We start from the raw sequence: 27,189 nt of genomic DNA, 5'->3' as shown, positions 1-27,189 counted from the left end.
CATCCCCCCTCCCACAACCCCTCCACCAACCCTCTGTTTGTTCTCTATATTTAAGAGTCTCTTACGTTTTTGTCCCCCTCCCTGTTTTTATATTATTTTTGCTTCTCTTCCCTTAGGTTCGTCTGTTTAGTATCTTAAATTCCTCGTATGAGTGAAGTCATATAATATTTGTCTTTCTCATTTTGCTTAGCATAATACCCTCTAGTTCCATCCACATAGTTGCAAATGGCAAGATTTCATTCTGTTTGATTGATGAGTAATACTCTATTGTATATATATACCACATCTTCTTTATCCATTCATCAGTCAATGGGCATTTGGGCTCTTTCCATACTTTGGCTATTGTCGATAGCATTGCTATAAATGTTGGGTTGCATGTGCCCCTTCAAAACAGCATACCTGTATCCCTTGGATAAATATCTGCTAGTGCAATTGCTGGGTCATAGGGTAGTTCTATTTTTAATTTTTTGAGGAACCTCCATACTGTTTTCCAGAGTGGTTGTACCAGTTGCATTCCCACCAGCAGTGCAAAAGAGATCCACTTTCTCCGCATCCTCACCAACATCTGTTGTTGCCTGAGTTGTTAATGTTAGCCATTCTGACAGGTGTGAGGTGGTATCTCATCATGGTTTTGATCTGTATTTCCCTTATGAGCGATGTTGAGCATTTTTTCACGTGTCAGTAGCCATCTGGATGTCTTCTTTTGAGAAGTGTCTATTCATGTCTTTTGCCCATTTCTTCACTGGATTATTTGTTTTTTTGGGTGAGTTTGATAAGTTCTTTATAGATTTTGGATACTAACCCTCGTCTGGTATGTTGTTTGCAAATATCTTCTCCCATTCCGTCGGTTGCCTTTTAGTTTTACTGATCATTTCCTTCACTGTGCAGAAGGTTTTTATTTTGAGGAGGCCCCAATAGTTTATTTTTGCTCCTGTTTCCCTTGCCTCTGGAGATATGTTGAGTAAGAAGTTGCTGAGACCAAGGTCAAAGAGGTTTTTGCCTGCTTTCTCCTCTAGGATTTTGATGGCTTCCTTTCCTACTTTGTTTTTGTTTTTTTAATTTTTTAAATGTTTATTTATTTTTAGAGAGAGAGAGAGAGAAAGAGAGCACAAGCAAGGAAGGGCAGAGAAAGAGAGGGAGACACAGAATCCCAAGCAGGCTCCAGGCTCTGAGCTATCAGCACAGAGCCTGATGCGGGGCTCCAACTCATGAACAATGAAATCATGACCTGAGCCAAAGTCAAATGCCCAGCCGACTTTGCCACCCAGGTGCCCCATCCTTTCTTACATTTAGGTCTCTCATCCATTTTGAGTTTTTGTGTATGGTGTAAGAAAGTGGTCCAGGTTCATTTTTCTGCATGTTGCTGTCCAGTTTTCCCAGCACCGTTTGCTGAAGAGACTGTCTTTATTCCACTGGATATTCTTTCCTGCTTTGTCAGAGATTAATTGGCTACATGTTTGTGGGTCTGTTTCTGGGTTCTATTGAGTGTCTGTTTTTATGCCGGTACCATACTGTGTTGATCATTACAGCTTTGTAATACGTCTTGAAGTCTGGGATTGTGATGCCTTCAGCTTCGGTTTTCTTTTTCAAGATTGCTTTGGCTATTCAGGGTCTTTTCTGGTTCCATACAAATTTTAGGATTGTTTGCTCTAGCTCTGTGAAGAATGCTGGTGTTATTTTGATAGGGATTGCTTTTCCCCTTTTAAGATGCATGTTGGTTATCAATGTCTTCTTTGAAAGGGATTGTTAGTAAGGGTGTGAAGATGGGAACTATTTAACTGGATCTAGATCATTGCTAAGATTTGATTTTTTTTGTTTTTTTTTTTAATAGCGTTTTGGGCTCTGACTTCGGCTCAGGTCATGATCTCGCAGTTCACGAGTTCAAGCCCCGCATTGGGCTCTGTGCTGACAGCTCAGAGCCTGGAGCCTGCTTCGAATTCTGTGTCCACTTCTCTCTCTGCCCCCCTGTTCACACTCTCTCTCGCTCGCTCTCAAACAAATAAAAATAAAAAAATAAAAACATTAAAAATTTAAATAGTGTTCTTATGTCAATAAACACAAATCCAAAGTTGAAATGTATTTTATTTTAGAAGAAAAATAATGTTATATTGGTGTTCTTTCCTGCTTCCTGCTCCAGTTTAGTTTATTCTGCAAGTTGCTATTTTTTCCTTCAGTATTACTGTGGATTTAAAAATTGTACAGTATTTTCTAATAGGGACATATCAGTTTATCTTTTTTCTTATTGTTGGGCATTTTGTTCACTCGTATTGTGTGTCTTCTTCCTATCATTCCCTTCCTTTTACTTTCTTGACCTAACCTAACCTTCAAAGTGGGTTTGTTGGACTTTGGGTATAGACATTCATAGTTTTTATAAATAAGATGGAATGTTTTCAAAGGTTATTGAGTTTATCTTTTAACCAGTAGTGTGTGAACTGTCATTTTCTTTGCTCTTTTGCTGACACAGTATATTAAGAATCTTTAAACTTTTCATTAGTCTGATAAAATATTATTGGTTTTAATTTAACATTTCTCTGAACTTTTTAATTTAATGTTTATTTATTTTGAGAGAGAGTGCAAGTGAGGGATGGGCAGAGAGAGAATCCCAAGCAGGCTTCATGCTGTCAGTGCAGACAGAGCCTGATGCAGGGCTCAATCCCCTGACCCTGGGATAATGACCTAAGCCAAAACCAAGAGTTGGACGCTTAACTGACTGAGCCACCCAAGCGCCCCATCAAGTGTCACTTCAAGAAAAAATAAATCAAGCTATGAGCAAATTAAGACTTGACTATGATCACAAAACAAAATGACTTTTTTTAAATCACAAGTTGGAGAAAAGAGCCAAGGTAACAATCGTATATTAAGAACTCGTGATGAGGGGTGCCTGGGTGGCTCAGTTGGGTCCCACTCTTGGTTTCCATTCAGACCATGATCCCAGGGTCATGAGATTGAGCCTTGCGCTGTCAGTGCAGAGCCTGCTTGGGATTTTCTCTCTCTCTCTCTCTCTCTCTCTCTCTCTCTCTCTCTCTCTGCCCCTCCCCCCTGCTCTTGCTCTCTCTCAAAATTTAAAAAAAAATGACACTATTGAACAGTGTTTGTTTTTATGACAGCCCAAATAGTGTATTACGATTATTATGCCTTTTTTTTTTTTTTTTTTTTTTTTTTAAACAGGCTTAATGCCAAATACTCTGGACCTTCCCCGAGAACAATGCTTCTGATATCAAGGTCATTTGGATTGTATTTACACTTCTGGAGCCCTCCGTCCTGCTGTTGTAATCACTAACTCTTCCCACTAACTCTTGAATTGGACCCTTTTTCTTAGACTTGTGTCTTTTCTTGATTTAATCTCATTTTGCTGGGCTACATCCTTAATTTAACTCCCATGTAACTTTATGATGTTACTCATTGTGGCCCTGATAGTGTCTTTAATTTGTCTTCAAATTTGGTTGCTAGATGGGCTAGCTGGAAAAGTCTGGATTGAATGTTGATGAAAGATAACTGCCTTCTGCACTTACTGTTGCTAATAAGTCCAATACCAGTCTGGTTCTCGTTTCTTGATGACTTTTTTTTTTTTTTTTAAGTTTCAGCCTTTTCTCTTTATTCTTGGTTGTTTCAAGTCTCTTCATTGTGTTGGGCCTTAGTGGACCCTTTTAACTGGAAGATTTGTGTCCTTTATTTATTTTAATGTTTACTTTTTTTGAGAGAGAATGCATGCACATGGGTGGGAGGAGCGGCAGAGAGAGGCAGAGAGAGAATCCCAAATGGGCTAGTTGCCCGAATTCACCCACATGAGATCATGCATGACCTGAGCCGAAATCAAGAGCTGGACACTTAACTGACCAAGCCACTCAAGCACCCTCAGATTTGTGTCCTTTTAAAGCTTTGAGAAATGAACTTATAATATTGCTTTGGTAATTTTCTTCCCTCTCCTCTCTTTCTGGAATTCCTGTTAGGTGATTGTTAAAAACAATGGATAGTGGCTTAAATAAAAATGAGGATAAAACTACACAAGAAAGACTGGAGGAAAGGTGCATGTAAGAGTGCAAAATCATCATCAATGAACATTGTGATAGATGATATCTAAAATAGAAGGATAGTAACTATCTGAGAAAGCATATTATTTGGGATAAAAGTACTAGAAGGAACAGTGAAAAGAATTTAAAATACTTGCCTCAAAGGATTGGAAATCAGTATTGACTGAGATGTGGCAGAGAGGATTGTTAAACCTTGAGGTTATAATTAACTTTTAAAACTATGCACATACACTAAATTTAAAAAATGCTTAAACAGTGATTCAGTTCAACCCCATTATTAAAGATCCACATTTAGTGATACTGTCATTATTTAATTACTTATTTGGCTTTTTTGTTTTTATTGTGCACTATGTTAATATACTGGGTAAACTTCTAGCAGGAGTAGGTGAGCATAACCAAGTTATTTTTAATCAATCAGGAAAATTTTTCCTTAATTGATCTCCCAACTCTTTGACACAAAAATGTGGAACACTTCCTGAATTTGCATGGCATCCTTGCACAGGGGCCGTGCTAATTTCTGTAGTGTTTTAGTTTTAACATATGTGCTGCCACAGTGAGCGCTGATCTTCATTCTCTAAAATCCTTTCAGCAAGTATATGTAGAAGTGTTCTTAGGCTAGGTATTCATTATAAGCTTCACGAAAAGAGGATGATTCCGGTTGTATATGCCATGTGTTCCTTTTGTCATGATTGTTAATCATTGAGCCTGTGTTTTTTGAGAATAATTGGCAAGAAAATGTACTGGAGATGTACATGGCCTGTTATAGCTTGGTTATAAAACTTTCTTTAAATGATACAGGAGTATGTATGTGTCTATTTCAAGATCACTTGAATTTATGGCTACTTCTTGAGCTTTAAAGAAATTTACAGTGGCTTTTTTTAAGTAAGATCTTTCTGAGATAAAAATTAAAACCCCCATACTTTTTAAATAAGCACTATGGTTTTCAGAGAATCTCACTTGTGTTCATATTGTACAAATTTTTGTATGCCATCTATACATACATGGAGTGTCATTAAGAAACTGAATTGTTAGAATCCTACCACTTATCAATAGGTATTTTGAGTTGCTATGATAAGAAAGGAGGAAGTACTAGTTCAAATTATGTACTGTTAAAATTTGTTCTTAAGAAGTAGTTGGGAATGTGTATCTTTTTTTTTTTTTTTGAAGTGCCTCCAAAGGAAGATAAAACTATATACAACACTTCTTAACAATATTCAGTTCACTTAACAGAATGAATTCAATTTTGTATGTCATCTTCAGGTAGTTTGGAGATGGCTAGTGGTTGTGTTAAGTGCGGTACATTGAAGTCACTCAAAACGTTTTGGTTGTGTGTTTGTGGAACATTTTCAGTGGTGCCACAGTAGCTATGTATAGAATGCTAATACTTTGGGCTTGACAATTGGAACCCAGAGGTGAACGTGTGAATAGATAACTAAGAAGATTCTTAAATAATTCTCTAACAATTCTGAATTACTGCAAAAATAGTCAAGTAACATAAAGTGGACTATATAGAATTTTCATTTGTGGTTTAAATTAGCTGTTATGCCAGGGTAGTTTGGAATTGGGAGTTACCTGGTTCTTGGACTTTCCTTTAAATTCTTACCCTTTTATCTGTAGGAATTTTTCTTCCTCTCAAAGAGTATGGGGATTTTTTCCCCTTCAGTTAGGAGACTGAGACCCAAGAAAATCTTGCCTTGAATGGGGCTTCATGTAATGGTAAACGTTTAAAACTAGGGTTATATTTGTTGGAAGTGACTTGGCTGTTCATCAACTAGATGCTAAAAGCATATAGTGCTATGTAAAGCCTTCAGTTTGTTTTTCTGATGTAAAATACAAGTTTTACCTAACATTGTTTATACTGTTTACATAAGATATATCCCTTCCATCACATGCCCCACTTTGGTTTGGGGTTGAATACAGAATAAATCAAATGATACACACAGTGATAGTATCCTTTCTTCTATTAATAGAAACATTTTATTTCTTTTACTAAATTTTGATTAAACTCTTGACATTCTCTAGAGGTGAAGTCTTGGCTCTCCAAATTTAAGATGACATAGAAGGAAGTAATTGCCTTCATAATATGCATGTACAAGGGCAGGTGAAGAACAGCAAAGCCAAATTTGAGATGTTATTGATGGTAGTTGGCTAAATGTATTCATTAGCAAGTTTGGGTGCAACAGGATTACATGTGGAGTTCAAATGCATACCTCAGCACAATTTCAAGTTAAGTGTCATGGATCTACAGAATTCTATGTAGTTGGTCAAAACTTGTCAGTGTTAAATTTTTATTTTAATTAATGTCCAAGGGTAGTGAGTGAAATTGTGAACTTTTTGCTGAAGTACTCTCCAAGCAGCATCTTCAATGGGAAAGTCTCCTAACAACATGACCTTCAACATTTTACTCTTGTCTTTTACCTTCCTTCTTGGAGGGTAGCTTAAAAGTAAATATTCGAAACTGGAAACTTTGAGGATTAGTGTTGTTTAGTTGTACATTTGTTTTAAATGCATACAGCTTTTAAGCCATTTGGGAATTCTGTGATGGTCTTCCTCAGTTCTGTGAAGTACCTTTTTGTGCTCTGTTGGGCTAGAAAGCCAAAAACTATTTCTTTTTTCTGCTGTTCCTCTTTCCTTTTTTTTTTTTCCCCCTGCAATTGTAAGGATATGAGATTTTTTTTGCAGTAGCAGAAATGTAGCATTGCATTGGCCATTCTTCTGCATTATCCAGAGGCATTTGTGGCAAAGGCAGCAGATAGACTCTGTTTTGCTTTGTACATCACCTGGCTTCTTGGGTATCTAGAGTCAGTCGTGGCAGTGGTAATGATGACTTCCTGATTCTAGCTTTCTAATCCTTAGATCATTTCCCATTCTTGAATTTAGTGGTTCCATTGGTGGCTTGTGCAGGAAGAGCTCCTTGTGACTCAATTGTGTAGTATTCTGGTCTCGTTCTTGTACTGCCCACTCCTCCAGTCCATCTACAAATCAAGCACTCAATTCCTTTTATTAATTCCCCCTTTGCCCAGAATATCTATTTAGTGGTTTTTACACCCTTCATCAAATCCTGAATAATCAAAATCCAGAGCATCTTTTGGTGACAGATACTACTCTTCCATTTTGTATATGGTACTGTGTGAACTTTGGATACATAAATAATTTATTCTGTTGAATGTCATTTATTAAGCATTAACTATATTGCAGCTTTTTAGTGATTCTTAGTATAAAGCTCTCAACATACTTCTATATCTTTTAAGAGAAGAAAAATTATACCTGAATTACATATAATAATTTTTTTTTCAAAATGTTTATTCATTTTTGAGAGCGAGCATGAGTGGGGGAGGGGCAGACGGGGACAGGGGATCTTAAGGAGACCCCGCTGACAGCAGAGGCCTGATGTGGGACTCGAACTCACGAACCATGATGTCATGACCTGAGCTGAAGTCAGATGCTCAACCACCTTTACATGATAATTTCTTAAAAAGAAGTCAAGTATTTAATTAAAATTAAGGAGAAATGGAAATGAAACCTTTTAGAGTTAGTATAACGAACTCTCAGAACTTCCTGTAGCTTGTATCAGTGCTTGTCAAACTTCACTATGCATATGTATCACTTCAGGAACCTGTGGGAGGAACCTTTGAGAGTCTGGTTGAAATGATTCAGTAGATGTGGATTGAGACTTAGGATTCTGAATTTCTAACAGATTCTCAGGTGATTGATTTTGTGAACTACAGTTTGAGAAGCAAGACTTATACTGTTTATAGTTGATTGTTACAAAAGTAATACAGTACAGAAAAAAACAATTTTCACCTCATTCCCAAATAAGCGCCTCCCTCAAGGATGGTAACTCTCCAGAGGTGCTTTATTTATTTTTTTCTTTTTCAGAGCAACTTTAATATAAATCCTTTTAAACATTTTATTACATATTGAATATATTTACCTTTTTTTAAACTCAAAAATGAAATATTATACATTGCTCAGTAACTTGCTTTTTTTTTTTTCACTTAGTGATGTGTCATGGATATCCTTCCATGTGCATGCGTACAGACCTATTTTCTTTTTGTTTATTAATTGCTGCATAATGTTCTAAGTATGGATATGGCATAATTTGTAGGCATTCCGCCCCCCCTTGGAAGAATGTAGGTTATCTTTGCCTTATTGCTTTTCCAAATAATGTGCATGTAAAATTTCTTCTCCTTCCCCTTCTACACTTACATATTTCTGCAGAGTAAGTTCCTGGAAGTGGAATCTCTAGATCCTATCTTAGGTCATGTGCATTTAAAAATTGGTTTCTTTAATCTTTATTTATTTTTGAGAGACAGAGTAACAGAGCACAAGCAGGGGAGAACAGAGAGAGAGGGAGACACAGAATCCGAAGCAGGCTCCAGGCTCCCAGCTGTCAGCACAGAGCCTGATGTGGGGCTCGAACTCACAGACCGCGAGATCATGACCTGAGCTGGTCAGATGCCCAACTGACTGAGCCACCCAGGCACTCTATGGTCATGTGTGTTTTAAATTTTGTTGAGTTCTGCCAAACTACTCTCACAAAAATTTTACCAAAGTTGCCATTTCGCTAACATGGGACATTTCCCCTCCTCTGTCCCTGCATATTATAAATTTTTAACATTTTAGCTGTTGTGGTAAATTAAAAACACCGTATTAAAGGGGCGCCTGGGTGGCTCAGTCAGTTAAGCGGCCGACTTCGGCTCAGGTCATGATCTCGCGGTCAGTGAGTTCGAGCCCCGCGTCCGGCTCTGTGCTGACAGCTCAGAGCCTGGAGCCTGTTTCAGATTCTGTGTCTCCCTCTCTCTGACCCTCCCCTGTTCATGCTCTGTCTCTCCCTGTCTCAAAAATAAATAAAACATTAAAAAAAACAAACCACTGTATTAAGGAGGTTGAATATTTTCTTGTTTTTCAGCTAATTGTATTCTTAGAATTCATAAACCATCCATTTGTTTTGTATTGTCTTTTTATGGACTTGTGTTTGCTTATTTACTGTTTATTTTAGGTGTTGCAAATATTTCTATGTAGAACTTTTTATAAAATATGGCTTTTGGGTTCCTAATATTAAGTAAGGCATTACGAAGCAATAGTCTATAAAATTTGGATCAGCAGCAGCTCTCTTAAGGAGCATCTAGATTAAGCTACGTGGAAACATACTATAAAAACAAGGCCTTTTTAAAAGAAGTTTTTATTTAAATTTCAGTTAACATACAGTGTTAACATGCAGTTTCAGGTGTACAAGATAGTGATTCAGCACTTTCATACAACACCTGGTGCTCATCACAAGTGCACTCCTTCATCTCTAACACCTATTTACCCATCTCCCTCTCACCTTCCCTTTGGCAACCATTAGTTCCCTCTAGTTAAGAGTTTGTTTTTGGTTTGCCTGTCTTTTTTTTCCCCTTCGCTCATTTGTTTTGTTTCTTAAATTCCACATATGAGTGAAATCATATGATATTTGTCTTTCTCTGAGGGACTTAATTTCACTTAGGATGGTACTCTCTAGATCCATCCATGTTGTTGCAAACAGCAAGATTTCATTCTTTTTTATGAGCCCATTCTTTTGTAGGAAAATTGTCAAACTGTGTTTTGAGATGGAGTGTATAACCTGTTTAATTTCATTTCAGAGCAAATTATGAGATAGATGAAAAGCTATACTTTGAGGCCTTTCTGTGTATGTTAATTGGGCTAAAAAAGTGTCTTCTTGCTGCTTCATCCTAGACTATTATATTATAAAACCCATTCATTTAATATTGAGCTTTCCCTTTTTTAAAAAATTTTTTTTGATTACATTTATTTATTTTTGAGACAGAGATGGAGCACAAGTGGGGGAGGGGCAGAGAGAGAAGGAGACAGAGGATCCAAAGCAGGCTCCAGGTTCTGAGCTGTCAGCACAGAGCCCGATGTGGGGCTCGAACTCACAAACTGCAAGATCATGACCTGAGCCGAAGTCAAACGTCTAATGTCAAAAAATAGTTGCCTCCCCACAATACTAATCATTGGAATGTTACTCAGTAACTTGATTGGGTCTACTAGGAGATCTGTCACGTTCTTTTAAACGTAGGCTCTGCATTCATGTGTACAACTAGAATTGTGGTTCTTCATCTTGGCTGTGTAATGGAATTGCCAATGAGCTTTCAAAAAATGGTAATGCACGGGTTCTTTCCTTACACTCGTCCGATGATGTATTTGTTGTGGGGCGTGGCCCAATACAGGTGTTTGAAAGTTCCTCAGATGATTCTAAAATGCTACCCACATTGAGAACCACTTGATCAAAGAATGGAGGATGATAATGCATTGATATTAAGGCCTCAGCTTGGACAGTTGGCATGTTCAGATTTACTTTTCAGGGCAAAAGCAGGGGGTGCCTGGGTGGCTCTGTCCTGCAAGCGTCCCACTCTTGATTTTGGCTCAGGTCATGATCTCACAGATCCGTGAGATTGAGCTCCGAGTCAGGCTCTGCACTGATGGCACGGAGCCTACTTGAAATTCTTTCTCTCCCTCTCTCTGTCTGTCCCTCCCCTGATTTTGCATGCTCTCTCTCTCTCAAAAAATAAATAAACTTTAAAAAAGTGCAAAAGCAGAACTTTGTAGATACTTTCAAAGCAAACACTTGCTATCACCTTAGAATGTAATTTTCTTCAAATTACTACAGTATTACACTTCTGTATTCATATTAGAGTTCTAAATGTATACTCTTTCAGAGCTCTCACAGTTGGAAACTATTTAGAGCAGTAGTTCCTAATTCTGTCTGCATATTACTATCATCTGGGGAATTTTAGGTAAAAAAAAATTAGAGTAAGAAATTCACATACCCATGTCCACTCCAGATAATTGAATCAGAATTGCTCTGGTGAAGTTTAAGTATTGATATTTTTAGAGTTCCTAGTGAGATTTTAATACATAGCTCAAATGAGGGACCATTGTTTTAGAGTTTACAGCTAGAGAATATATGAGATTTCAGATTGTGTTAGGTCTTTTCTTGCTTTGTTTATATCTTTAAAAAAAAAAAAAAGGAACACCAGTAAGAATAGGATGAAGAGTTATTTCAACCAAGAGCTTGAATTGATGTTCTACACAACTAATCAAGAATTTTGGTAGCATGCATAGGTGATTTCTCTCCTTTTATTAGTCCCCAGCCTAAAGCATTTAAATCAGAATCTTTTAAGGGTGGTACTATAAGCATACATTTTTATAAATTTTTCCGAATATTCAGATCCTATTAATCTGTTTCATCTTGGGTCAAGTCACTTAACCTCTCTAACCTTATCTGTAAAATGTGAATAATGCCTACCTTATATAAAGTATCGATGTGATGACTAAATCAAATAATAATGTATATAAAGTGCCTGGCATTGAATAATTTCATGTCTGTGTTCTATTCAGCATTGTTCTTTTGACACTTGTACTTTCTTTCTTTTTTTTATTTATTAACTTGTTTTATTTTTTATTTTCTTAAATTTACATCCAAATTAGTTAGCATATAGTGCGACAATGATTTCAGGAGTAGATCCCTTAGTGCCCCTTACCCATTTAGCCCATCCCCCCTCCCACAACCCCTCCAGTAACCCTCAGTTTGTTCTCCATATTTATGAGTCTCTTCTGTTTTGTCCCCCACCCCCCGCCGTTTTTATATTATTTTTGTTTCCCTTCCCTTATGTTCATCTGTTCTGTCTCTTAAAGTCCTCATATGAGTGAAGTCACATGATTTTTTTCTTTCTCTGACTAATTTCACTTAGCATAATACCCTCCAGTTCCATTTACGTAGTTGCAAATGGCAAGATTTCATTCTTTCTGATTGCCGAGTAATACTCCATTGTGTGTGTGTGTGTGTATGTATATATATATATACATACATATATATACATCTTTTTTATCCATTCATCCATCGAGGGACATTTGGGCTCTTTCCATACTTTGGCTATTGTCGATAGTGCTGCTATAAACATGGGGGTGCATGTGTCCCTTCGAAACAGCACACCTGTATCCCTTGGATAAATGCCTAGTGCAATTGCTGGGTCGTAGGGTAGTTTTATTTTTAATTTTTTGAGGAACCTCCATGCTGTTTTCCAGAGTGGCTGCCCATTTTCTTTTTAAATGTTTATTTTATTTTGAGGGAGAGTGGGGAAAAAGCAGAGGGAGAGAGAAAATCCCAAGCAGGCTCTGCACTGATAGTAGGGCTCGATCTCACGAACTGTTGAGATCATGACCTGAGCCAAAATCAAGAGTCAGATGCTTTAACTAACTGAGCCATGTAGGTGCCCCATTCTTCCCCCTACCCCCGCCTCATTTTTTTATGTAGGCTTCACACCCAGTACAGAACCCAACACAGGCCTTAAATTAACAACCCACCCCTAAGATCCAAGATCTGAGCCAAGATTCAGAGTCAAACTTTTTACCTACCGAGCCACCCAGGTACCCCGACACATATTGTACCTTAAACAGTCACAACTCCATTATAGGTGCTCCAGTGTAGGTTAAAAACTTTTACACTTAATATTTAAAAATTATATTTTAATTTACATAAAATTTATACTTTTGGTGTACAGTTCCATGAATTTTGACCAGTGTCTGGAGTTGTGTATCCACTACTACAATCTACACACAGAACAGTTCCATAGTGGCCCTCTAAAAAATTCCTTCCTTCTACCCTGTTCGTTCAAACCCTCCCCCACACTTAATTCCTGGCAGCCAGGCATTTATACGCAATCCTGTAGTTTTACTTTTTCCATGGTGTCATATAAGTGGAATCATACAGTATGTAGCCTCTTGAATATGGCTTCTTTCACCTAGAATTTGCATTTGAGATTCTTTCATGTTGTTATATATACAGCCATAGTTCTTTTTATTGCTGAGTAATATTCCATTGTGGACATACCAGTTTGTTGGATCCATTCCCCAATGTGGAACATTTGGACTGTTTCCAGTTTTTGCCAGGTACTAATGAAGCGTTGTAAACCTCCTTATATAGGATTTTGGGTGAACATAAGTTTTAGGGTAAATTCCTAATGAGATTTTGAGGTTGTAGTAAATATGTGTTTAACCTTATAAGAAATTGTTAAATATTTTCTTGTTGGCTGTATTATTATGCATTCCCATCAGCAGTGTATGAAAGTTCCAGTTGTACCACATCCTCTGCAGTACTTTGTATTGTCTGATAGGTTCCTTCTCTCCCCACACATACTCTAGAAGGCTTATGGTGGTGACATTGTGGCTTCAATTCCTGTGTTCCAAATAACTAATAATGTTCAGCATCTTTTCTTACTCTTTTTCGTGTCTCTATGTAGATTTTCTTTGGTAAAGTGTTCAAATCTTTTACCTATTTTTAAAATTGGGTTTTTGTTTTATTAGGTTTCGGGAGATTTTTAAAATATGTGTGTTCTAAATACAAGTTTTTTGTTAAATATGATTTGCATATATTTTCACCTAGCCTCTGGCCTGTCTTTCCATTTTATTAACAGTGTTCTTTCCATGTTAGTGAATTCCAGTTTATCAGTTTTTCTTTTTTTAATTTTTTTTATCGTTTATTCTTTTTGAGAGAGAGGGAGACAGAATCAGATGCAGGCTCCAGGCTCTGAGCTGTCAGCACAGAGCCTGACGTGGGGTTTGAACCCACGAGCCGTAATCATGACCTGAGCCAAAGTCAGACACTTAACAGGCCACCCATGCACCCCCAGTTTATTAGTTTTTCTTATGGATTGTGCTTTTGTTATCTAGGAACTATTTGCCCAAACCAAGACCACAAAGATTTTCTCCTAGAAGTTACATAATCTTATGATTTACATTTGGGTCTGATCCATTATTAATTTTGTGTAAAGTCTTTAAGGTATAGGTTACAGTTGATTAAAAAAAAATAGATGTCTTAATGTTTATTTATTTTTGAGAGAGACAGAGTGTGAGTGAGGGAGGGGCAGAGAAAGAGAGGGAGACGCAGAAACCGAAACAGGCTCCAGGCTTTGAGCTGTCAGCACAGAGCCTGAATGAACTGTGAGATCATGACCTGAGCTGAAGTTGGAAGCTTAACTGACTGAGCCACCCAGATGCCCCTATAGGATGTCTTAATCAGTGTAGGATTGGTTATTTTGAAAAGGTTCCCCCCCCAACCCCCGACCCTTTGAATTGTTTTAGCACCTTTGCAAAAGCTCATTTTGCCATATTTGTATGGATCTATTTCTGACTTCTGTTCCTTTGATTGTTGTGTCTATCCTTTTGCCAGTACTGGAGCTTTATAGTATGTTTTGAGATCAGGTGGTATTCTTTCCTTCCCTCCCCTCCTCTCTTCTTAATAATAACACTTTATTTTCAGGTTTTTATTTAAATTCCAGTTAACACAGTGTAACATTTCCCTTGCACCTGAGGAACTTTAGCATTTCATTTAGAACAGGTCTCCTGTCAGTGAGTTCTCAGTTTTCTTTTGTCTGAGATTATCTTTGTCTTCAATCCTGAACTTGACTTTCCCTGAATATAGAATTCTAGGCTGACAACTTTTGATATTACCCCACAGGACCCTGAGAGACTGTTCTTTTAAAAAAATGCTTCACGCTCAGCCTGAAGCGCCATACAAGGTTCAATCCCATGACCTTGGGACCAGAACCTGAGCTGAAATTAAGAGTCGGACACTCAGCCAACTGAGCCGCCCAGGTACCTGGAGACTATTCTTTTTTTTTTTTTTTTTAATTAGTTTTTCTGTTGTTAAATTTCGATAACTCTTACTGATATATCAGTTTCAGTGATTTCTCTGTCATCTCCTTTCTGCTTTTGAGCCTATCCAGTAAACTTTTGTTTTTTAGTTCTAAACTTTCCATTTGGTTCTTTTTTTATAACTTACATTTCTTTCCTAAGAATTTGGTTCATCATTTTAAGGTGTCCATTCTTACCTAATGAATCATGTTTTTAATAGCTTTTAAAAGTCTTTGGTATTTCTGGGGTGCCTGGGTGGCTCACTCGGTTGACCACCCAACTCTTAATTTCGGCTCCGACCATCATCTCAAGGTCATGGGATCGAGCCCCACATCGGGCTTGGTATGGAACATGGAACCTGCTTGGGATTCTCTCTCTCCCCTTCTCTCTGTGCCCCTCCCCTGCTTTTGCTCTCTTTTTCTAAATAAATACATAAACATAAGAAAAAAATTTAAAGGCTTTGGTCACATTTTTGTTGTTCTTGCTATGTCTGTTAACTTTTGGATTCTATCCTTGGTATTTTGAATATTTTGTTGTGAGATTCTGCATCCTGTTAAAATCCTTTAGGGAGGTGAGGATTTTTTATTTGTTCTAGTAAAGAGGTAAGTCCAATTGGGTTATGACTGCATATTCTTTCTCAGTTTATATGGGCAGTTTTTCCATTGTCTGTTCAGTTTTCAAAGCCCTTGCTGTGTTGAGTTTGCCCCTCCCTTTCCCACATAGGTTGATCTAGGACTTGGGCAGTTATATATACCATAATGCACCATAGCTCTATTCTAAAAGCCTCTCCTGTAATTGCCATGTTCCACATATACATAGCTTGTAATTGAGCCCAGGACTTCGTTCATTTGCAGATTTAAGGATCACTTCTCCATCTTTCTCTTCTCAGTGATTTCCCCTACACTGTTGACTCCCAGAGGCCCTTCATTCCTCTAGCCTGAAGCTTGGAGTTTTCTAGCTTTTAGTTTCTTACCTGTGCCTTGAGATGAAGTGGCAAGAGAAAAAAGAAAAGAATAGGGATTTCCACTCCCCCTCCCCCCTTTCAGGGCCCTCTTCCTTATTCTTCTGTTCAGAGCAGTAGGTTTCTCTTGTCATTCTGGAGCAGTGGAGTCTCATGGTTGCAGCAGGGCTCAGGGCAGGACCTAGAGAAACAAAAGAAGGAAAAAAAAAAAGTATTCTCCCTACCTTAGTAGTAGCCTTTTGCCATAACCCTCTAGCCAAAATGATGCAATCCTCTTAGTGTTAGATGCTCATGCCTGCTATACAGTTTCTCTAGTTGGCCCACCCATGGGTCAAAGCCAGGAAGTAAAGGTTAAAAAACAAACAGGATATTCACCACCACCTTATTTGTTCTTCACTTCCCTCCCCAATCTGCTTGCTGTTGTTTAATTTTAAGAGTATTTTGTCCAATTTTTAGTTGTAATCAGTCGGGGGGGGAGAGAGAGAGACGCTATAGTGAGCTTATTATTCCATCTTGGCTAGAACCAGAAGTCAGACTGTTTTGTTTTTAAATAAATTAACACTACTGATGTATAACTATATGACTAAATATACCCATTAAAAAAAAAAACTTCTAAATGTTTATTTTTGAGACAGAGACAGAGCGTGAGCAAGGGAGGAAGGGCAGAGAGGGAGTGAGACACAGAATCTGAAGCAGGCTCCGGGCTCTGCACTGTCAGCACAGATAGTCATAGACATATGACTAGTAAATGATATCTTTAATGTTCCTTTTGGGTTCTATTACATGGAATAACTGAAAGAATATTAGATTCAGATTGTCTTAGGCTAGAAGTCACAACTATTCCACTTAACTGGATAATATTGGGTAATTTTTATAATCTCCAAAGATTCTAATCATAGTTTTTGCATATTTAAAATGGCAGATAAGTGTATTTACCTTAGAGCTTTGAGAATTAAATGAGGTATATAAAGTACCTTCTACAGGGCCTCACATACAGTAGATTCACATTATATGTTATTCCCCCATTACCTTTCCTTATATGTAGTGCACATAAATGATCTGAGCCACCTACACTGAAATAGTGAACCAAAAATTATTAGTTAGTATTGTGAAATATTTCCTGTCCCATAGCATAGACCCTCGCAGAATATAGGTATTTTGGCGTTATCATGCCACTGTGGTTTAGATGAATTTTTTTAGTCTGTCCTTTTGGGAAAAACTTTTGAGCATGTACCTTTAATATAATACACACATTATTAAACAAACACATACACACCTACACAGGAATTTTTGAAGGATGAGCTAAAAAAATAGAAAAGTTGTCATGTTTTCTTCCCTGGGGAACTGCTGGTCTAATTTTCTGAGTCCCTTGGATCATGAGCACATTTGGTCCTGTCCTGCCCCAAACCTATTAAGTAGAACTATGGTGGTGGAACCTGGGGATTTGTATTTTAACAGAACTTTCCATAGTAATTTTGGATGAATCAGTAACAGGTTTGGGAACCTCTGGATAGAAGTTTCTGATATTGAAACTCAAGCACAGAAAAGACACTATTGCAGCATCAAGTCAGAGATGGCATTTGTTCCCCTCTCCCTTTTTTCTGTTTGCAAGTCGAGACTCAACACCTCCTGAAACATTTTTCTCTAAGCATTCTGTCTAGTGGCAGAAAATACAGTATATTGGGTGCCACAAAATTACAGTCACACAGTTCTCATCGGCACTTCTAGACTTCATTCTCCCAATTGATAGGATTACCACTTTTATTTTTCATATGTCTAAACCTAAATGAATAACTGTTCTAATTGTAGGCAAATCCTATTGTGGAAACCTGTTTCCAAACAAGAGTTGAGTTGGGTTTTTTTTGGAGGGGGGCTAAGTTAATAAATTGTTGGATCACATTTCTGAGAGAGCTGGACACAACAATGTATATTCTGTACAAACAAACATAACATAGGATCAGTTAATAGGTCCCCCCCCACCCCCCCACATATTAACTCTTGTAAAGTGGTGGAGTCTGTTAAATGCTGTGTTAAAGGAGGATTCTGGAGGAGTCTGGACCCAAGAAGCAAGGAGTACCTAAATGGATTAGCAACATGTGCCTAGAGTGGGTGAATGAGAGAGTTAACATGTCTGCATCTTTGGCTTTTTTGGAGGGTATTGAATGTTACGTGAATTTCTCTGTGACAAATGGTATTGTTGAGAATAATTGATACAGATTTCTTTCATGACAATATTTTTATACAAGATTACTTTTTAATTAAATTAGTGGCTAACTAAAACTCTGGTCTAACTATGGTGACACAAAATAATTTTATACAGAGATTCTTTTTGAAATGTTACTTGATGTAATAAAATTGTACTGTGACCTACAAACAAACAGATTGAGGTTTGAGTTACACCTCTGACATTGTAACTAGAGTTTTAAGTTAAAATTCTGTACCCAAATAGTAACCTGACTAATTTCATGAGAAATGGAAATAAATGTTAATAAAAATAAATGACAGCATTAAACAGTAGGACAGTAAATTTGGGGTTTATTTCATGGTGTTAGCCTTTCTTTTCAGAAATGAAACAGCATCCTCGGATTATATTCTCTAAATTATTACACAGTACAGATATTTTGTCTTTTTCATTAAATATCTCTGAAGGACTTTCTGACTTATAAATGGTTTCTACTCAAGGTGTTAGAAATTTTATTGAATAGAAATTTTGTCAATTAACAGTGTGACAGTCTGCTAAATCTTAATTGCAGAAATCAGTGAATTTTAATTAGTGCTTGATTTAATACAGTAAATTTTCAATTTCTTTTTGGCTTATTTTGAATTCTGCTTTAGAATCCCATAGAAACCTGACAAATTAGTATGGCAAACTATTTTTAAATTGCTTTGATCTTACAATTAAATTTTATATTTTCTTTGTAGAATAAAGAAAAATCTTAGGAAAGGAAATTTGGGTGGGATGAAATTTAAATTCAACCTAAAAATTCACTTAAGTACTATTACCTTAAAATAACTTTTTTTCCCCCCTTCTTTAGAATCCAGCAACTATCACAAGAATACTCCTTAGCCACTTCAATTGGGATAAAGAGAAGCTAATGGAAAGGTAAGGAACTATACTGTCAGCTTTGTACTTACAAAAAACACAGAAAGCCTGTCGAACTGAATTTATAAGAAGCAGATAAGGAATTGATTTATATACCAGTATGTGCTTTAATTTCTTGCATTCCTTGTGTAAATTTTACAGTAAACTTAGTGTTAGGGAACTCAGGCTCATTGTTCCTTCTTTTATTATGGAGGTGAGGGGGCTCTCCTTCAGTATCTTCTAAATTACATCCTCTTGAGTACTGAGAACTAAAAATGAGTTTTAAAAAACCTCTTAGGGGGCACCTGGCTGGCTCATTCAGTGGAGCTTGTGGCTCTTGATCTCAGGTTCCTGAGTTCAAACCTCACGTTGGGTATGGAGCCTATTTAAAATAATAAAAGAAAACACATTTAAAAAAGCCCTTGATACAGCCTTCAAACATAATTTATATCTTCCATTAATTAAAAATTTCTTGTCCATAAAACTTTATATCTATGTTAAGCATATTAATGACCTTTATTCAGTAAAAATGAAGAAGTTGCTCAAAATAGCTGTTTGGACTCTTTCTCTGGTTTCAGGCAAGATTATATTCCAGTGAGTATTTTTTATATTTTCTCTCTGAAAATGTTTCTGGTTCTAGAAGGGAGGAAATTGCAGGGACTAGAGAAGGACAATATTAATGCCATTCTTAATCTTTTTTTCTTCCTTGGATTGTAAATTAGCACTTGTTAAGGTGGTAGGGTGAAAGCTTGTGTTTATTCTATCAGCCATATTCTTCGGTTTAAAATTAACAATCCTAATTTTAATAAAAAATTACAACTAGTTGTTGGGAATTGAGAACCCAGATATTATGATAAATAAATGGAAAGTATTTCCCATTTGATTTTAAAATTGAAAGAATTTTGCAAAACAGATAATAAATAAGAACATTACTCACTTTCTCACATCTTGTGCCCCAACTACAATTTAATGGTAACAAATAATAGTTATCAATTATTGAGCCCTTTGTGCCAGGCATTATTTCATTTAATCCTTCTTATAGCTTTATTAAGGGGCTAGAAACTATTATCTCCACTTAACTGATACAAAAACTAAGGTTTAGGGCTTAATATATTTATCTCAGTTTTGTAACACAAGGAGTTAGCACTCCCACCTCAGGTTTATTGGACTCCAGAATTGCTTATGTTCTTCAACATATGCTATATAGCTTTCCCAGGGTTCATGAAGAATAAAATGCCTCCTCAGTGTGATTGCCTGCACTGTCCCTGCTGGGTCTGACTACCCTTTTTGAAGTCAGTGGTATTTTTTAACTTTGGTAACATTTGTTTTCTGACTTATTTTATGACACTTCTATTTGGAAAAGGAGTTTTCATTATTTACATCTGATCTTCTAGTGAATGAGACTTACAGTTTCTTATTTCTCCAAAGACATTCTGAATTTTCTCCTGTAACACTACTGATACTGCTGAAAGCATTTTTCAATTAAATACTGTACTTACATGTGGTAAGTATGAATTAAAAAGTAGGCAGCTTCTTGGAAACTTCTGTGTGTGTGAACTCTTCAGTTCCTTTTTGTAATTTCAGTTTTTTATATATTCTGAAGATATGTTATTGGATATTTATAGTATCTTTAAATAGTGTTTTAAAATGAATATCCAGTATCTTTTTCTCATTTAATGAGTTTCACATTATACTCTACGTTTGATATTAGCACTGACACACTTTTAGATATAATTACTCCCATGTAAGATGTGCTTTATATTTATTATGTTTTCTATTTGTTTATTTTATTGGTTTGATCAAGTCCCCCGCCCCCCCCCCCCCCCCCATAGTTTCAGAGTTACTCATTTTATTTCAGTTTTTCTAGTGGCCACCTTTACAGGCAATTTTGCTCTCATATATTTAACTGGTGTTTGTTTGTTTGTTTTGGCTGATTAGTTTCTTGCATCCTACTATTTTCTCCAAATTTATCCTTTTTCTCTCCAGAATATATCTTTAGTCATTTAAATCATTTCATATGTGCTAAATTTTTAAGGGCTCTAAGAGAATCTTTTAATATTCTGAAATTTTGTAGATTTTGAAAGCATGTCCAGTTGGGACCTTTAAGTCTGAGAACTAATTTTTTTGGTTTGGGGAAATTCCTGGCTATTACTTCTTTAGTATTATCTTTTTTATATTCTCCTGATGCTTTCTGGAATTCCTGTTAGTCACATGTTGAAATTTCTGGATCTTCGTTTGAAGTTTAACTTTTTTCAAAATGTTTCTTCTGTGCTTGTCATCTTTGTCTTTCTACTCTGGTGTGTGAAGTTCCTCAGGTTTATCTTTATTTATTTCACTAACTTGCTTTTCTTTTTGTACCCATTCTGCTATTTAGCCATCTTAAATTGTTTATTTCAACAGTATCCAACTTATTTAATAACTTTATTCTTGTTTTGAGGCGCCTCAGTTTCCCATATCTCCCTTGGCACATAACTTGTCTTAAAATAATGTGTTTTCTTCTAGACTGTTCATCAGTAAACAGAGAGGATTTAAAATATGTATTGGTATTTGGTACATTTCAGAGTATATTATTTTCAAATTGATCAAATTTAGGCTATAATGAATTCCAGTAAAAATTGATATGCGTTTTATTTTCATACTTTCAAATAATTCTTATTATCCAAAAATGATTATAACTACACAGTGAAAGTACAAATATAGGAGGATATGGCCGAAGAGATACAGGGGAATTTATAGGCTTTGTATCTTTATAAGAGAAAAAGAGGTAGAAAACAAACTAAGCATTTGAAATAGGAACTTAGAAAACCACAAAAAGAGAGCAGCATAGATAGAGATAAAAGCAACATAAATGAAATAGGGAACAAAAATACATAAAACAAAAATATTTTTTGAAATGGATTTTTTAAAAGGGACATATCAAGAGTATGAGAAGCAAACCACAGACTTGAAGAAAATATTTGTGAAAGACCTCTGATAAAGACTGTTAACCAAAATATACAAAGAACTCTTAAAACTCAGTAATAATTAAAAAAAAAAGTTTGAAATGGGCAAAAATCTGAATAGACATCACAGTAAGGAAGATATAGATGTTAAATAAGCTAATATGAAGAGATACTCAACATCATATATCATTAGGGCATTGCCAATTAAAATGAGATACCACTGCATACCTATTAGAATGGCTAAAATCCACAACACTGACACTACTAAATACTGATGAGGTTGTGGAGCAACGAGAACTCTCATTGCTGGTAGGGATACAAAATGACATAGCCCCTCTGCTTCCTGTTTGGCAGTTTCTTACAAAACTAAGCATGTTCTTACCATACGATCCAGTAGTCACACTTTTTGTGTTTACCCAAATGAGTTGAAAACTTGCTTCCACACAAAAACCTGCACTTGAATATTCATAATTGCAAAAACTTGGAAGCAATCAGATGCCCTTCAGTTGGTGGGTGGATGAATAAACTGTGGTATACATCCAGACAATTGAATATTATTTAATGCTAAAGAGAAATAAGCCATGAAGTCATGAAAAGACATGGAGAAACCTTAAATGCAAGAAACCAATCTGAAAAGGCTACATACTGTATGATTCCAACCATATGACGTTTTGGAAAAGGCAAAACTGTGGAGACCAGTAAGATCAGTGCTTGCCAGGAGATGGGGAAGGGAAGGATGGATATGTGGAGCAAAAAGGATTTTTAGGGCAACGAAACTACTCTGTATGAAACTGTTAAGGTGGGTACATGTCATTGTACATTTTTCCAAACCCATAAGATGTACATACAACACAAAAGTGAACCCTAATGTAATCTATGGACTTTGATAATGATGTGTTGATGTAGGTACATTGATTCTATCAGATGTGCCACTCCAATGTGAGATGTTGCTAGTGGACCAGGTTGTGCGTGTGTGGGGGTAAAGGGTATATGGGAATGCTTTGTACTTAATCCTCAGTTTTGCTGTGAGTTAAAACTGCTCTTAAAAAGTTAAAGCTATTTTGAAAAGGGTTAGGAAATAAACTATTGGTGAATGTGATGGGGACTAGGAAGAGGGCACAAATAAACATTGGGAATAATTCATAATTACAGATGGGAAAAATATTTCAAAGTTATAACTGAATACTGTATGCTACTTTTACCAATATATTTGAAAGCTTAGAAATGGAAATTACTTAAATTGCTCCATAAGGTAGAAAAATAACCATGGAAGAATGTAGTAAATATACCAAAAGATCCCTCTACTTCTCCAAAAATCACTACATGATTTTATGGTCAAGTTCTATCTAATAAACCATCAAGGAACTGCCAGTTTCTATTGAAAATTATTTCAGAACATAGAAAAAGATAGGACATTATTAATTCCTGTTAGCCAAATCAGAATAACCCTTGTTACAAAATTTGACAAAGACAGCATAGGAAAGCTGTCTTTATTATGAACATAGCTGTTGAATTCATAAATAAAATAACAGTTAAATTGGAAGAGTTAATGGTCTAGTAGGATTTCTCTTAGGAATGCAAAAACAGGTCACCATTGGGGAGAAAACTCATCTATAGCACTTACTAATTTAATTTAAAACAGGTTAGCAAAGGGAAACCAAAAGGAAATTATAATAAATGTTAGGAATGCATTTAATACATTGTGCGTTTACCCATGAGTTAGAAGAAAACAATTTGTAGGGGCGCTCGGCTAGCTCAGTCGGTAGAGCATTTGACTTTTTTAAATCTCAGAGTCATGAGTTCAAGCCCCATGTCGAGCTTGAAATTAAGAGAGAGAGAGAGAGAAAGGAAGGAAGAAAAAAAGAGAAAGAAAAAAAAAAAACAATTTCTAGCAAACTAGGAAGGTATTAATAAAGAACATCAACTAATCATCAATAGCAGAATTATCCTTAATTTTGAAACATTGGAAGGATGTCCATTAAAACCAAACAAGGTTACTGGCTGTTACCAGCATTTAAATGAACTGGAAGTTCTGATAAGTAAAATAATATATGGAAAATTAAATAAGTGGTATAAAGATTGGGGAATGGGAGGATTATGGGTTATTTTTAGATTCTTCTTTATACTTTTATGTATGCTGTGAACTTTCTTCAATAACCACAGAAAAGCATTATAATAACAAGATAACCGGGGCGCCTGGGTGGCTCAGTCGGTTAAGCGTCCGACTTTGGCTCAGGTCATGATCTCGTGGTCCGTGAGTTCGAGCCCTGCGTCGGGCTCTGTGCTGACAGTGCAGAGCCTGGAGCCTGTTTCAGATTCTGTGTCTCCCTCTCTCTCTCTGACCCTCCCCCACTCATGCTCTGTTTCTCTCTGTCTCAAAAATAAATAAACGTTAAAAAAATTTTTTATAATAACAAGATAACTGATTCAGAAAATAAGCACTCTTTTTTTTTTTTTTTAAGCTTATTTATTTTGAGAGGGAGACAGCAGACAGCGGCAATCAGAAGAGGGGCAGAGAGAGAGAATCCCAAGTTTCTACACGGTCAGTGCAGAGCCCAGTGCGGGGCTCGAACCCATAAACTGTGAGATCGTGACCTGAGCCAAAATCAAGAGTTAGATGCTCAACTGACTGAGCCACCCAGATGCCCCAACGCTCATTTGTATGAAAACATTTATTTAAAAAAAGGAAGAGAGGGGCACCTGGGTGGCGCAGTCGGTTAAGCGTCCGACTTCAGCCAGGTCACGATCTCGCGGCCCGTGAGTTCGAGCCCCGCGTCGGGCTCTGGGCTGATGGCTCAGAGCCTGGAGCCTGCTTCCGATTCTGTGTCTCCCTCTCTCTCTGCCCCTCCCCCGTTCATGCTCTGTCTCTCTCTGTCTCAAAAATAAATAAACGTTTAAAAAAAAAAAAAAAGGAAGAGAAATTTTTGTCGACAGTATAATCATCTATTTATGAAATCCCAAAGAATCAACTGATAAACTATTAAAGTGGTTGCACATTAGAATCCCTGAGAACTTTAAAAAACACCAATGCCTAGGCCCCTTTCCATGCCTTCTCCTTCACCTTCCCTTAATACCCTTGGAAAGTGAAAAGAAACCCAGAATGTAAAGAAATACAGTTTCAGTGACACTGTGCACCTTCCTGTCTTTGAGTGTAAAAATGAAGATGGCTTGTATGTCAATCTTGTAACAATTTAGGTTCCCCAGAATCATAGGTTAGACAATATGGCCGATAATTTTGTTACATAGCATTAAAAAAAATCTTGCTTCCTGCTTAGTAACACAGAATATACTCAAGTATCTTTTCTATTCATTTTGACATACTTAAAGATAAATCTTAGCCTAGTCGAAATTGTGAAGTACTTTAAATTCTGTCCTCTCTGTTGTCATTCTTCATTTCCATATACCAAACATACCAATTTTTTGTTTGTTTATTCATTAGGGAGCCCTAGTCCTTGCCCTGGAGGAGGATCTTATGGTCTAGTGAGAGCCATAGAGGTATAAATAGATGGTTGCCAATAATTCTTCTTACTTTGCTCCCAGATGTCTAGTCCATGGTTTAAACAAATTTGTCCTGACCCTAAAAACAAGTAATTTATTCCTTTTAAAAATACATTTTGGTAAAGGTGAGGAAGGGCTAATGGAGAAGGGACGATTTATATTTTTTGGTGTCATCTTTTATCTCTCATAGCAGCTTTCCAGACCTTTGCCGTTTTCTTTCTTACCCAGCCTTCTGCATTTTTACTCTGTAGATTAATTTCTCTTCTGTTACATAAATAGAATTTTTTCTGTTCACTAGATTTCTTCCTATGCTTCTCCAGATAAAGCAGAACAGCAAATCAGAGAATCAGAAGTGCAGCAACAACTATATCTGCCCTTCTACTTCTTTAGAAGGCTAACCTTTCCATCTGGGCTTTGATTTTATCATAATTTTTGTGGAATGTTGCTTCCATTATTTCATCTGTCATATCTTGAGCCTTTTCCATTCCTGTTATCATTGAGGGTTTTTAGTTGTCAACAAACTTGAAGAGAATAAGTGAAAACAACATTAAAGATTGCGAATCCTCCATGAAGGCTGTGCATCCAGGAAGTGTCCAAATCACAGCATCAAACTGTTTTAGTGAACATGCTGTTGCCATTGGACACAGGCGTCACAGCTCATATCATCGTATTGGGCATGTGATATCGCAATTCATATTTCTGCTCTTTCAGCCTCTGAAAGCTGGATATATCCTTACCCTTTTGAAAGAATGAATTCTTCATCGAGTCTTCTTCAGGCACTATGCTTTTTGTAAACTATAGGTTACCCAGCTCCTGGTAGGCATGAATCCTTTAGCAGGAGAGACTATGAAAATGAGTTGGTTTTTTTCCCTTTCTTTTTATGACAAGGCTTTTTTTGTTTTAGATTTTTAAAATTATTGTTACTTTTGAAATATAATTTAAATACAATGTTATGTTAGTTTCAGGTGTATAGCATAGTGATTCAATAATTGTATACATTACTCAGTGCTTATTATGATAATGTCACCATATAATGTTATTACCATATTGTTGACTGTATTCCCTGTTGCTGTACTTTTTATCTCTGTGATTTACTTGTTCTATAACTAGAAGTTTGTACCTCTTAATCCCCTTCACCTATTTTGCCCATTCTCCCCACCTGCCTCCCCTGACAAGACATTTAAAAAGCCAGCTTCTGTTTGCCTTTGTTATTTTCTCTTTATTTCTGTATCTTTATTTCTATTTTCATATTACACTTTAGTAGTACACAACTTTTAAAATGTCACCAAATTCATTTTTGTGTTGACTCAACCTTGCATCTGTTTCCTTTGACATGGGGCTTCTGTGGATGTCTACGTAGGCTTTTAGCTGTAAAGCCCTAGGGAGCACTTTGGGAATTGTACTGTCGTTGGCCCATGCCTGACATGCCTTTCTCTTTATCCTTTTTCCTAATTGTTCTTTAAAACCCAACTTAAACTTTACTTCTAAGATGACTTTTTTTCTCAAAAAATTAATCACTTCTTCTGTTGCATTTTAAAATGTATTTGATTTAATATTTCAACACTTCCATTAGAGTTGTTTGGGCATAAAAACTATCTTATTTGTGTTTCATTGCTAGTGCATAACAGAACTCCTAATCTGTAGTCAGTATTTAGTAAATATTGTAGTTCAACCATTTGTAGGTTTTATTTTTTGTAATATGTATGTAATTTCTGAAAATTATGACATGCATGTAAATCAGATATTAGTATGTCAGGAGCTAGAGACATAACCCCCAAGTCAAACTCCTTTAGAGTTGATAACAAATACAAAATCAGGATCTCCTCTATAAGGTGTGTGTTAATGAGTTAACTGGCATTTTTGAGGAGAGGGGAAATACAGGTGGTCTTTGACTTACTACTTTTAATGGGCAGGTGTAATCAAAGAATCGTGAAGACTGATTTCAGTGCAGACTACGTAGCAAATAACTTTCTGGTTTTCATTCTGAAGGATTAACAC

The 27,189-nt window shown here is 36.5% G+C and overlaps 1 protein-coding gene and 1 non-coding gene across 2 annotated transcripts in view; one reads left to right on the top strand and one right to left on the bottom strand.

Moving 5' to 3' along the window:
* ARIH1 (ariadne RBR E3 ubiquitin protein ligase 1) overlaps positions 1-27,189 on the top strand; it is a 121,014-nt gene that overhangs the window by 30,628 nt on the left and 63,197 nt on the right. The window contains exon 2 of the mRNA XM_030317767.1: positions 18,705-18,772. Within this exon, the coding sequence (XP_030173627.1) occupies positions 18,705-18,772 (68 nt within the window). The remainder of the gene's footprint in view (positions 1-18,704; positions 18,773-27,189) is intronic.
* Positions 4,489-4,592, bottom strand: LOC115517355. Its single transcript, XR_003969817.1, has one exon. It is a non-coding gene; the product is annotated as a U6 spliceosomal RNA (small nuclear RNA).

The sequence above is a fragment of the Lynx canadensis genome, chromosome B3, assembly GCF_007474595.2.
Source record: "Lynx canadensis isolate LIC74 chromosome B3, mLynCan4.pri.v2, whole genome shotgun sequence".
Lineage (NCBI taxonomy): Eukaryota > Metazoa > Chordata > Mammalia > Carnivora > Felidae > Lynx > Lynx canadensis.
This window is presented reverse-complemented; position numbering and strand designations above follow the sequence as displayed.